At 44.3% G+C, this 12,916-nt stretch overlaps 1 protein-coding gene across 2 annotated transcripts in view; it reads right to left on the bottom strand.

The window, feature by feature from the left end:
* Positions 1–4,717: 4,717 nt before the first annotated feature.
* The window catches only part of LOC111970101 (FYVE, RhoGEF and PH domain-containing protein 5), a 50,168-nt gene continuing 41,969 nt past the window's right edge, over positions 4,718–12,916 (bottom strand). Inside the window, exons 13-21 of one of the 2 annotated variants that reach the window (XM_023996610.2) lie at positions 9,435–9,518; positions 8,832–8,911; positions 8,467–8,563; positions 8,084–8,221; positions 7,841–7,943; positions 7,498–7,634; positions 7,028–7,153; positions 6,533–6,687; positions 4,718–6,305 (exon numbers count right to left, since the gene is read on the bottom strand). In XM_023996610.2, coding sequence (XP_023852378.1) covers positions 6,269–6,305; positions 6,533–6,687; positions 7,028–7,153; positions 7,498–7,634; positions 7,841–7,943; positions 8,084–8,221; positions 8,467–8,563; positions 8,832–8,911; positions 9,435–9,518 — 957 coding nt within the window. In that variant the 3' untranslated portion in view covers positions 4,718–6,268. The remainder of the gene's footprint in view (positions 6,306–6,532; positions 6,688–7,027; positions 7,154–7,497; positions 7,635–7,840; positions 7,944–8,083; positions 8,222–8,466; positions 8,564–8,831; positions 8,912–9,434; positions 9,519–12,916) is intronic. The other variant, XM_023996611.2, reaches the window with a different exon arrangement.

Genomic DNA, 12,916 nt, shown 5'->3' with positions numbered 1-12,916 from the left:
TGTAACATTGAATTATCTTACTATTGTACACACATCATGAAACATTTATACAAATGGGTGATGATTGATTGCCCTCTTCAACCTTTGGTTTTACAATAGTGCAACTGCTTAGTCAAAACTGCCTCCACTCCCTCATTGAATTTCACTGTGACTTGTTGTAGTCTCCTAAACAGGCTAGAGTGTAGTATATGTGCAGTACTGTGAGTATGTCTGTCCTAAAACTCTCTATGTGGGAGAAGACTTGGGCTGAGTTTTACGTAAAGTCCTGATGTGTGTGGGTTTGGATCACACGGGTAGGCTGTGGGTGTAGTCTGGGTTTGGGCAGAACTCTGCGGGTGTGGAGGTGGTAGAGTTGGCTGCTGCTGCTAGCACTGTCCCTGAGGCTAAACTGGCACCAGAACTGTAAATCACTCAACATCATCCAATGTTTCGGCATCATGTGCAAATATATCCACCCCACACGCAGGCACACACATAGGCAAACACACATTCACAGACACACACACCATCACTACTAAAGAGCTCATCTCACAGTTAAGTTAAGTGCGCATATACATTTGTCTATAGCCATATAGAGGCTTAATTATACATTAATTAAACTGTGTGTGTGTGTATGCGGGTGTATGCATGCATGTGTGTACGCCCTGCTGTAAGGTAAGACATCTGTGGGACAGGTAGGTACAGGTGTGTGTCACTGCTCTACTCCAGTCATGGTTACATAACAGGTAGATCCTGACTCATGACAGAACTGGGGAAGTCCTTATCCTGCAGGACGCCACTCTGCACACCTGTGGGTGTGGAACTCAGCTTCTGACTCGGCACTTTTGATTTAGTACTACTACCACACACACACACGCACGCACGCACGCACGCACGCACGCACGCACGCACGCACGCACACACATTGTTGCCCCAAAACTATCCCACCAACCACTGACAGTGTGGGGCCAGGACCCCAAAAACCTCTGGCTCCATTAATCCACTGCTTCCATCTCTGTAGGCGTATGACTCTGCAATATGGCCCTGTCTCTGTTTGCTCGCCTGCTGGACTGCAGAACACTGAGGGGAGGTACATTTAGCATGTTTAGATTACATTGAGCACTGGTTTCCTGGTGGATCTGGCTCCACACAGCTGACTCTCCCAGCTCTGCACTGGCTCTAATGCTCTAATAGGTCACAGCTACAGTAGCAATAGGTCACAGCAGCCGGAGGAAGATAGTGCACGACTATGTCCAAAATGGGACCCCATAGAGCTCTGGTCCTGCACTATATATGGAATATGGTGCTCTTTGGGACACATACACGGTTAATGACAACATGCTCACCCAGAGGGTCCATGATGTACATGTTCCACTGATACTTTCTGACTCCTCTGCCTAGTGGTACTACTATCTATCTCTACTACTGAGTATCTACACTGAGTCTCTTTGGTAAGTTAATGAGAACCGCTCAGTGTAATGTGGTAATGTGATCATTGTTTGATTAAATTGAAAGGAAGCCCTGTCGTGCTGGTGAGCATAATGGGACTTTGCGTTGTTATGACAGCCCAGCCAAAGACCCCCAGCCAATAAGATACATTTATCCCCCAGGAACAGTTAATACCACCCACCACCACTACAGACAGACATAGCCCGAGTCCCAAATGGCACCCTATTCCCTATACAGGTATAGTGCATTACTTTTGAACAGAGCCCTATAGGCCCCGGTCAAAAATAGTGCACTAGGGAATAGGATGCCATTTGGGACACAACCATTGACACAGACACAGGCACCTACCCACTGAGCTGGAGAGGTCTAAGGCACTGCATCTCAGTGCTTGAGGTGTCACTACAGACACCCTGGTTCGAATCCAGGCTGTATCACAACCGGCCATGATTGGGAGTCCCATAGGGTGGTGCACAATTGGCCCAGTGTCGTCCGGGTTTGGCTGATGTAGGCCGTCATTGTAAATAAGAATTTGTTCTTAACTGACTTGCCTAGTTAAGTATACATTTAAAAAGTGCTGCTCGCATGTTTATGTTCCCCCTCTGCAGACTGACACTGATGACACAGAATATGGAAACCATGACACACTCTCCATGTATAGATAACACAGGGCTGTGGGGTTGAGGGACTTTATGTTTTGTTCAGGGAGGGAGAGCGGGAGGATTCTAAACCTGGACTGGTGGAGGGACGGAGGTATGGAGGAAGGGGAAGAGGTGTAACAGTGACTTGTCAGTGTGAGCGGCATGTAGAGTCGCAAAAAATGGCACATAACAGCTTGTCCCTCTCTTCTTCCACCCTCCTCTACCTCTCCCTTTCTCTTCTCCCCTCTCCTGTTCTCCTCTCTCTCTCTCCACTGCGTTGCGAGACAAGGTGTAGACCCAGAAATGTCAACCCAATGTCATGAGAAAGTATTTTGTTCTCTTTTTCCTCAATCTCTTTCTTTCCTCTCTTTCTCTGTCACATATCCATTTCTATGACTCTTTAAGTCTCTTTATGGGTTAAACCACCTCCTACATCCCTATTGATAATGCTTTCCGTTTTTGAACATAAAGCAGCAGAAAAACCCTGTTTGTGGGTGATGCTTTACGCACAAGAAGATGAGGGTGTGTATGGCAATACCATTTTCAGAACTGAGAGCAAAACTAATACACCCACCTTTTTCGCCTCTCTGGTGAGTGGGTCAGATAGCTTATCCTTGTCATTTTTTTACCTTCATTTAACTAGGCAAGTCAGTTAAGAACAAATTCTTATTTTCAATGACGGCCTAGGAACAGTAGGTTAACTGCCTTGTTCAGGGGCAGAACGACAAATCTTGCAACCTTTCGGTTACAAGTCCAACGCTCTAACCGCTAGGCTACCTGCCGCCTCTACACTCTAACCACTAGACTACCTGCCTCCCAATAAATGATGTGTGTCAGTGTGAATTTGGCCATGGGAGTAAGGCAGCGTTCACACAATACAGCTCTCACTTTGTCATTCTCTACGGTCGGAAGGAATAGTTGAATAAGTTTACTTCATTATAGATATTTGAGAAGTCTTTAATAGTTTGATGTGCATTTGAGAGACAATAGCCTGAGAGACAATTAGAGCCCAGGGCAGCTGACCTTATTGAGCAGTTCTGTTCTTTGTGATTGATGAGCAGCATGCTTCGCTCTCTGTGCCTCATGTCTTTGGTGTGTGTTAGGGTTATGATACTGTTACAGTACCATCTCGCTAAAACAGCATATCCTCCCACCTTCGACCTCCATCCTAAAGCAAGGAGTGCACTCAACACAAGAACTATCAGGAAGAGAAGAACTGACCTCCCTCCTCTCTCTTTTTAGTTCTCACTTCTCCTTCTCACTACTTCTTACTTGTACAGACACCACCATTTTTCTAATATCTCACTCTATCTCCCTGTTTCATACTGTTCTGTCCCATCCTGCTCTGTTTCTAATCTCTCACATTTGGTGTTTTCATTGAAACAGTATGGTAGTATGGGATAATGGCGTACGACTGCTAATGAAGACTTTTTAAGAAAAGCCAGGCTGGATAATAGGAACAGGTGCAGAAGGCAGGTACGGGGGGGGGGGGGGGGCATTTGTATCTGGAGAGGGAGATGAATTGGAACAAATGAATGGCCATTAGTCAAGAAGAGCAAGCATCACTGGAATGGTATGCAGTATGAGTAGGGCCTTAAGTTTTTCCTAGTCAGATCATGAAAATAGGATGAGACCTGCATGAACTAAAGAGGACCTAACCAACAGCCTTACAACTGAGAAACAGGATACGTTGTGAAACACAAAGAGAGCTAGACAAAAATAATGAGGAAGAGTTGAAAGAATGAGGGATGCTGTTGAAGAAAGTAAAGAGAAAGAGAGGGAGCCTGGGAGATAGAAAAAAGGAGAGCACTGGATGATGAATCATCCAACCTATATAGAACGAGGTGTCTGCAACTTTCAGGTACCCCAGAAAACAAACTTTCCCCCTTACTATTCTGGGTCAGGAAACCTCAGGGGAGAGGTAAGAAACAGAGCAGTGCTGCCCTTTCTCCTGCCCTACTCTCCTGTACTGCAACCTGCTGCCTGTCTGTCTATCTGTCTGGATCACCCAGGCTCTGTTGCCTTACTGCTTCACAGTAATCTAATTTTCACTCAGGACCCCTTCCAGCATTGGAGAACATTGTACTATTGCAACTTCTGCATATTTAGTGCCCAGTTAGGCACAGTGGAAATAAGGGCGGTAGTCTAAGGGTGCGTTCGTAAATTCGCTCTAGCTATCTATTCCAATTTCAGAGCAATCTCGTCTGAGTGTGTCAGAGCGCAGAATAACTGATACATTTACAAACGCTCAACACCTGTTGAATATGGCCAGTGCCGGTAAATGCCGGCAAAAAAACGTATTTAAATTATTTCTGTATGTAACAAAGCCCTTTTGTGGGAGAAAACTCATTCTGATTGGCTGGGCCTGGCTCCCCAGTGGGTGGGCCTGGATCCCAACTGGGTGGGCCTATGCCCTCCCAGGCCGACCCATGGCTCTTCCCCTGCCCAGCCATGGGAAATCTATAAACTTGGGCCTAATTCATTTATTTCAATTGACTGATTTCCTTATGTAACTCAGTAAAATCTTTGAAATTGTTGCATGTTGTGTTTATGTTTTTGTTCAGTGTATATGCCATCTAGTGACCAATATAGGAATAGCACAGGGTAGCGAGAAGAAATCACACAAAATGATACACGCAAAGGATATCCAACCTTAGTCACTTTACTTGTTTGAGAAATCCCAACAGTTTGAAATAAATAACTCATCCATTTCAAAGTCCACTACAGTGATTATGGCTGATAGCAGTGTTTCACACCAGGGAAACCACTCCCATTATAAGGCGGAGCTGAGGCTTGGTACAAATAGGAATTTGACATATTATGCAACTTAACGTTGAGGACAAGCCTCTTTTTTGTCATTGATCTGATAATTGATATATCCATGGTTTGCGAACACAGAGAACGAACTCCAGGCACTGGGCTTAGTGAGTTTGGCACAGGCTGACCAAGACACATGATCAAATAATAACATTTAGAAGAAGAGTGCACTTCACTACATTGCTCTTTCAGTTCCATTCTTCTTTTATGAGTGCAAATATAGCAAAATCATTTTTGCCTATCAAAATCTCTACATATGTATTTACATGAACTAATTGCTGTAAGTAAGGCCATTTCAGAAAATACAGTACATGGCGAAAATATGTAGCTAAGAAACACATTAAATGCAAAACCATACAAGACAATAGTCATACTTTGAGCAGAACCTGTGCTTCAAAATGTCAGGCACGTGAAGCTGGCTAAGTCCAGTGCGGAAACGTGTTCTGATAAAACGATGGAAATAGGGAGTCCATTCAGTAAATAGAGGGAGATCTTTTAAAGTACCGCCATGTTGGTTTAGAAAAGCTGTATTGCACTGTGAACATGGAAGCACATACTGGGTCTACCGGGAGGGGTGAATGACCCTATGACCTCAGACCTTGGTGGATGGTGTAATAATACCTGGAGATCCACTCTCATTCTTCTGACATCACATTAAGACTACAGTCACGTTGGCATGTGCTCAACGTGTATTAATAACAGATTCATCATTTTCATAACCTCTGGATGTAGGTTACACACTAGTAGGACATGCAGTTTAAACACATTTACTGCTAATGTTCATTTTCTGTTTTGTCTTCTTTACCCCCAAATGTAACCCCTTGTCAGGGCTCTTAGTGTCAAAAACATGTCAATGTAGTGATAGCTTGATATCAACGAACATTCTCTTCTTTGCTTTAATAAATCCAGCATTTTGTTTGCATGTCATTTTCTTTCAATTTTTATAAGTAATCCAGAGTAGTTAATTCCATGAAAAATGGGGGGGGGGGGGGGGGGTCATAGGTAGTCTTGGTGGAATTTTCCAGAATGGTACATATCTGTGCCAGCTCCTCAATTGGCTCTGGGCGTCACACCTTCTGTAGCAGCGGGATGGGGACATTGGAGGGTGACAAAGTAGGCGAGCATGTCCCCTCCTTTAAGAACACCATGTTTCCTTCTCTCCTCTCTCGGTCCACACACAGTAAGACACAGCCGTCACAGCTGACTAAAGCCAAAATGAACATATTCCTCCCTCTTCCTCTTCCCTTTTTGTTTTACATTCAGGCATTCTGAGGCACTGCTATGTGTAGCAGGAGAGTGGCAGTGAGGTCCCCAGGGTAAGACTGGAAGGTGAGTGATGCACATCCAAAGATACAGTCTCAACAACCCACCCAAGATGGCCACTGCTATAAAACTGTGGCTTCCTCCATGGCGTTCACCCATCTGGGTAGAAAGAAAAGTTCTGACTGTAATTATAATACATTGTAATAACAATCTGATTGATGCTGCTGCCAATGTGAGTCATGCCTATGACATGACTTAATGAGGCCTGTAAGTGGGGCCAGGAGTTTTACCTCACCACGTAAAAGGCTAAAGACTATAACTATGGCCCAGAGTTAGTTTTGGTTAGATCATGTGGTGATATATTTTTGGTGCAGTGCAGGGCTCACCTCTTAGCAGTGTGGTTGTCCTCGGCCTTAAATGTGTAGTACAGGGTCTTCTTGTGGTACAGCTCAAAGACGTTGGTTGTCTCCTCTCCACCTGGCCTGTCAGGCAGCTTCACTGTGAAGCCCAACAGAGGCAAACTCTCAGATGCCACCTTCTCCTGGAGACAAGAGAGAGACAGAGAGAGAGACAGAGAGAGAGAGAGAGGATGAAGAGAGAGACAGAGAGAGATATAGAGACAGTGAGAGAGAGAGGAGGAAGAGAGACAGACAGAGAGAGAAATACACAGTGATCATTAACCTGCATCGTTTTAAGGATGCAGTTTGTGGAGGTTTTGCTGACTAAAAAAGTAGAGGGTGAATTAGCTTTACTAGAGACACTTTATGCTCTTTCTCCATCTGAGTCGGGTATGTGTACATTACAGAGTTACAGGGATAGGTGGTTTGGGTAAAGGTGTGTGTGAGGGTTCAGGTTTAAGGGGAGTGTGTGTTCCCCCTCACCTCGCAGGCCTGGTAGGTGTAAAGCACCTTGTCTTTGAGGAGGAACCACAGCCTCTTCCAGTTCCTCTTGCTCCTCTTACTGCGCTGCAGAGTCCCGCTCATAGAGCCCTCCTCTGACACACTCACCTAGAGACAACACAGGAACACACAGAGAGATTACTTACATACATAACAGGGCAAAGGGAACGTATACTGCTACTACCTCAGTACAACCAAGGTGCTTGAATTGAAGATCAAGCTAGAAAAAACCCCGTCTAAGAGACACTTTTGGAGGAAAATGTATGTTTACATTAAAATATAAGTTTAGTGCGTGGACAATAGCTTTTACCATTCATTTGGTAGAATATTAGTGGTTTGTGTGTGTGTGTGTGTGTGTGTGTGTGTGTGTGTGTGTGGTGTGTGGGTGTGTGTTGTGTGGTGTGGTGTGTGTGTGTTGCGTGCGCGTGCGTGCGTGTTGTGTGTGAGATTACCTGGGTCAGAGAGGCGGTGCCCTTGCGTCTCCACAGGCTGGGAGGGTGAAAGTTCTGGAAGACGGCAGAGAGCGGGCGGATGGAGCGGCGATTAGAACGAGGACTGTCAGTACCACTCGCCACAGACACATTTCCTCCTATGGAGACAGAGAAGCCCTGACCTTAACACCTGGACTCACACACATTCAATATGCTCCAGTAGTCAAGAGCAGCATATACAGTACAGTACAATACAGTATAGTACAGTACAGTACAATACAGTATAGTACAGTACAGTACAATACAGTATAGTACAGTACAGTTTAGTACAATACAGTACAGGAAAGGAGGAGGAGTTATGCACCTCTCTTCTGGAGCTCGCTGTAACAGTGGTCACACACGTTGGCCATGCGGTCCTCCAGGTACTTCAGACGGCTTCTGTTCCTGGAGCAGCTCCGACACACAATCTGAGTAGAGCAGGACCCCGTCACAACACCCAACACACACAGGTCAGGCCTGACTGTGGATAACACACTCCAGCCACATCATACTGCGCTAAACTGTGCTCCCATGTGACGTAGCCATGCATTGTCTGCGAGAGACTCACCCTCCCGCAGGCGTGGCAGTGGTGTCTGCGCAGTGTGAGGCTGAAGTCTGAGGTGCAGTTCATACACATCATCACATGGGACACAGGCACCAGAGTAGGAGCCTTCTCCCCCAGGGACAGCCACAGACGCTCTCTGGCCTGGAAGAGAGACAGGACAATATAGTTAGAGCTACGGCTACCATACTAGACTTCACAGTCATACTCAGTGACTCATACTCAGCTTAAAAGAGAAAATACTCCCTCTGCAATGTTAATATAACCTCAGTAAATGTATGAGTATTGGTTTTCCATTGTCATTGAGTGGGGAGCATTGTTATGCTATTGCTAACATTGCTAGCGTCACTTTTCTGTATGCTCTGTCTCCCAGTCAAAGTCCTCCTCACCTCTCCAGAGCAGCTGCTGAATGGCGCAGGTCCTCTGGCGTGGTCAGACACTGTCCGACTCAGAGTGTGGAACCAGTCCTCTCTCTCACTACAGGAGCTGCACAGGGACACACAGAGCACAGGTCATTAAGCCCTCTCACCATACTTGTCATATACCAGTGATGTGTTTGACTACATCTAGACAGATGGTCAGGAAAGCAACACTGACACTACTTATAAAAGATCCAAAAGGCCTTGTAACGAGAAGCTTTACTATACTTAATTCACTGTTTAAACAGTGCATTTGGTGACCGTGGGAACTGTGAACTACAATCATTATACCGACCATGCCACCCAAGGTGTGAGTGTGTGTTAGTGTGACCCACCTGGCTGCCAAGGTGATGGAGATGTCTGCTCCCTCGATACTCAGAGCGTTCTGTACATTCTCTATGATGGGTTTACTGACCTGGAACATCAACAACACATTACACAGACCCATCAGGAATCAGTGAGCGAGAGGACAAATAGGTTTGAGAAGGGTATAGAGAGAAAGAGAGGATGAGGAAAGAGAGAGAGAGGAAAAGAAGGAGAGATATAAAAGTGAGAGGGAGTAACATAGAGACAAAAACAAAATTATAGAGAGGACAAGGGAGAGAGGACAAGGGAGAGAGCGAGGGAGAGGGAGAGGGAGAAGTGAGGGGGTAAGTGATATAGACAAAGAGGAGAGAGAAATTTGGTAAATGGTGATGGGAAAAAACGGGAGAGAGAGAGAGAAACGGGAGAGAGAGAGAAAAACGGGAGGGAGAGAGAAAACGGGAGAGAGGAGAGAGAAACGGGAGAGAGAGAAAAACGGGAGAGAGAGAGAGAAACGGGAGAGAGAGAGAAAAACGGGAGAGAGAGAGAGAAACGGGAGAGAGACAAAAACGGGAGGGAGAGAGAGAAACGGGAGAGAGAGAGAAAAACGGGAGGGAGAGATGGAGGACTCTGACCTTCATCCCAGTCAGTGGGAGGCTATTCTTCAGTCTGTATTTCCCGTCCTGCTGAGGGTAGGTGTACAGCAGCACATCATTCATCTGTTAACACACAAACACACTCAGAATTCACTAACAAACCTCAGAATCACACATACTTTCATGCTGTATCCTCAGAGCCAATTAACAAGATAATACAGTATACAAACATTTCACTGATTCCGCTGTTGGATAGGACAAGTGCATGGAGAAATGACTTATTATTGTCAGTACTCTCCAATCAAAATAGCATGCTACTAAGTATTATATATCTTGATGCCTAGTCACTTTACCTCTGCCTTCATGTATATACTGTATCTACCTCTATTACCACATGTCCCTGCCAATTGATATGGTTTTGGTACTCCTTGTATATAAGTAGCTTCATTCTTGTGTTTTCATTTTGTCTTGTTTAATTCTGCATCATTGGGAAAGGGCTTGTAAGTAAGCATTTCACCGTAAGGTCTACACCTGTTGTACTCAGCGCATGTGACAAATAAAAATTGATTTGATTACATTGTACATTATTCCTGCATGTTAAATAACCACATGGTGGTGCCCTAAACTAAGAGGAAACCATCTTCTCCTCAACGAGGAGGTGGGCTGTTTTACTTATCATCTTTTCATCAGATTTTACAGTTAAATGCAGTGGCGGTTTTAGCATAGAAATCTTGGTGGGGCAAAAAATAAATAAAAGTGGGATGCTTTGCATGCCAGCAAAGCCACTACACAACACAACACTAAACAATACATGAATTGCACTATAACGGTGACAAACGGTGCCTACCACCTGTTAGGGCCTACATAAAGCTGTCCCAACAGCAGAGTCCCAACAGCAGTCCCAACACCTTACCACTGCTACACCTGGCTATCAGCGGAGCCTATCTGGCAGTGAAACAGTTCATTCAGCCTCATTTACTGCCTTTTAAAAAAACATAGCTGATATGGCTGACTTGTTTAAACAAGTGTGGTTTCTACTGACAACTGAGATGTACAAACTATGGCCTAAGGGGACGACAAGCGGATAAGAGTCCATCTGTATTTTGATTAAGACAATGAGCGAGCTAGGACGGGCGTAATCAATATAACTATTTGTTCAGCACCTCTGAAATGTACAGCAACAGAATTCAGAACGTGGGCAGTTCTTACAGTATTCTCCCTGTACACCAAGTCAGAACCGTAGGATAAATAAAGGGGGCATATAAGCAGACAATGAAAGCTCTTACAATAGTCGATGATTACATTTCTCTAAAACAGGTTATAGGCTACAGTAGAACAGTCAGAACAGTAGGCGAAATTAAGAGGGGGAAATAGACCAAATTATTAGGGTGATGCACATGGGCTACTAACATCTTACTACACAACATACACTTAGTATTACTTTCTTAGCTACAGTATGCATATCCCACTGGCATATTACATCCTTTATGAAGCAGCATACCATACATTTTTGGACTCACATTGTTGTGCTCGGCTGACTTGAACAGGACGAGTTAACAGTTGTTTGAAGCGCGACACAAACCATGCTTCATTGACAGCATGGCCAATGTTGAATGTTTATCATTTTAAACTTGGATTTGGGACTACACAGCCACTGTCACTGATTCCTTCCAAACCACTCGTTGAATTTGCAATTTGCGAATGTTTATGTTCAATGGCCGATGAGCACCGATACGTTTTATCTATAATTTCTCTTCAATATTTCTCTTCATATGACAAGGATTAAAAAGGACTTGCCAGTAGATTGTCGACTTGATTCATGATGATGACTGCTAGCTAAGATTGTGAAAGAATGACGTTGACATGGTCAGTCCAATCAAAGCTACTGTGCCAATGACATTGAGCCTTCTTGGATGGCCACTTCTATGGCAGGGGCCGAAGGGCTAGAATATTCAATGTCCCCTCTTACACTTGGCAGTGACGTAAAGTCCCCATGAGTGACAGAACACTGAGCCAATCACCGCGCAACGCTCCGTATTTTCTGCTGGCTTGCCCCACCACCACAGAAAGCACTTAGCTAACACATGCATTTTGGAGCTGCCTTACTCTAGAAAACAAAAAAGAGACCATGTTTGTATGCGGCTTTATTAACTCAATTATATATATAATTTTTTACATTGTTTGCAAACTGATACGTGACGCATATTGATGCCAAAATAACATGCAAAACAGGCAAGCCTAAAAAATGTCTGCCCCACCTGCCCTGAATGATGGGTCGCCACTGGTTAAATGTGTCTCAATGTCTCCTGTTTTTCTGTCCGCATGACTTGACCAGTTAAAACTCTGGGCATGACTCATCATTCCATTGGGGCCCTAAGCACACCGTAACTCCACCTCCTAAAGAGAGTGAGAGATGTTACAGATTTTATCTCAGAAAAAAACTAAATGGATTATAGTTGTGTGTGATCATGAGTGGACTGACTGCAGTGTTTTATTCTTAAATGTTAACGCGATTTCCTACAAGCGGTTCCTATAGTTTATCCTATAATACTTTAAATTACGTTTTATCCGGTTGGATAATATTTCCAAAATATGATTGAGTGAATTGTCTTAGTGCAAATCCCTGTAGTTGGACAACAGTGACCTAGAAAACCTTAAAGTTGACTCATTCTGGGTAGATGTAAACAAAGGTCATTGGTCATTCAAGAATAGGCATTTGGGATTATCTTTTCATTTTCACATAACAGATTTTTCTATTGTCAATCATCGTTTACTGTCACTGAGAGGGCTGTACATTTGAAAAAAATAAGGAAGTCCCCTTTAACTCTGTCATTTTCCATCATATTAACCCATTCCTTGATGTAAGCTCTTTCTCTTCTTCTTCTGCCGACATCCCTCTCTCTCACTTTGAGATGGCAGAATCAGAGTGTTCTGTTGGCATAGTTACAGAGGGGGCTTTCACTGCCAGGCTGCTAAAGAATGGCCTGTCTGAAGTCGTTATTCTGTTTGGACTTATGGCTATATAAATAACACCCTCCTCCTCCTCAGACATGTCACCCCTACTACCATATCCTGAGTGTGGTTGTGTGGGTGCTAAAGACGAGTGTGTTCTTTTTTAAAGATGACAGATTCTAGGTGGGGGAGGTGGGTTTAATCTAAGAAATTAGTAATGAAACAATTTTAGATGAACATGGCATGGTTGTCACGCCCTGACCTTAGAGATCCTTTTTATGTCTCTATTTTGGTTTGGTAAGGGCGTGAGTTGGGGTGGGCATTCTATGTTTTGTGTTCTATGTTTTCTATTTCTATGTGTTTGGCCGGGTGTGGTTCTCAATCAGAGGCAGCTGTCTATCGTTGTCTCTGATTGAGAACCATACTTAGACACACACTAGACCTGCTTCCTCTGTTTAATACACCCACACACACTAACCTGCTTCTCTCTGTTTAATACACCCACACACACACTAGACCTGCTTCTCTCTGTTTAATACACCACACCACACACTAGACCTGTTCTCTCT

This window comes from Salvelinus sp. IW2-2015, linkage group LG11 (genome assembly GCF_002910315.2).
Source record: "Salvelinus sp. IW2-2015 linkage group LG11, ASM291031v2, whole genome shotgun sequence".
Lineage (NCBI taxonomy): Eukaryota > Metazoa > Chordata > Actinopteri > Salmoniformes > Salmonidae > Salvelinus > Salvelinus sp. IW2-2015.
The sequence above is the reverse complement of the archived record's forward strand: the minus strand, read 5'-3'. Positions and strand labels throughout refer to the sequence as shown.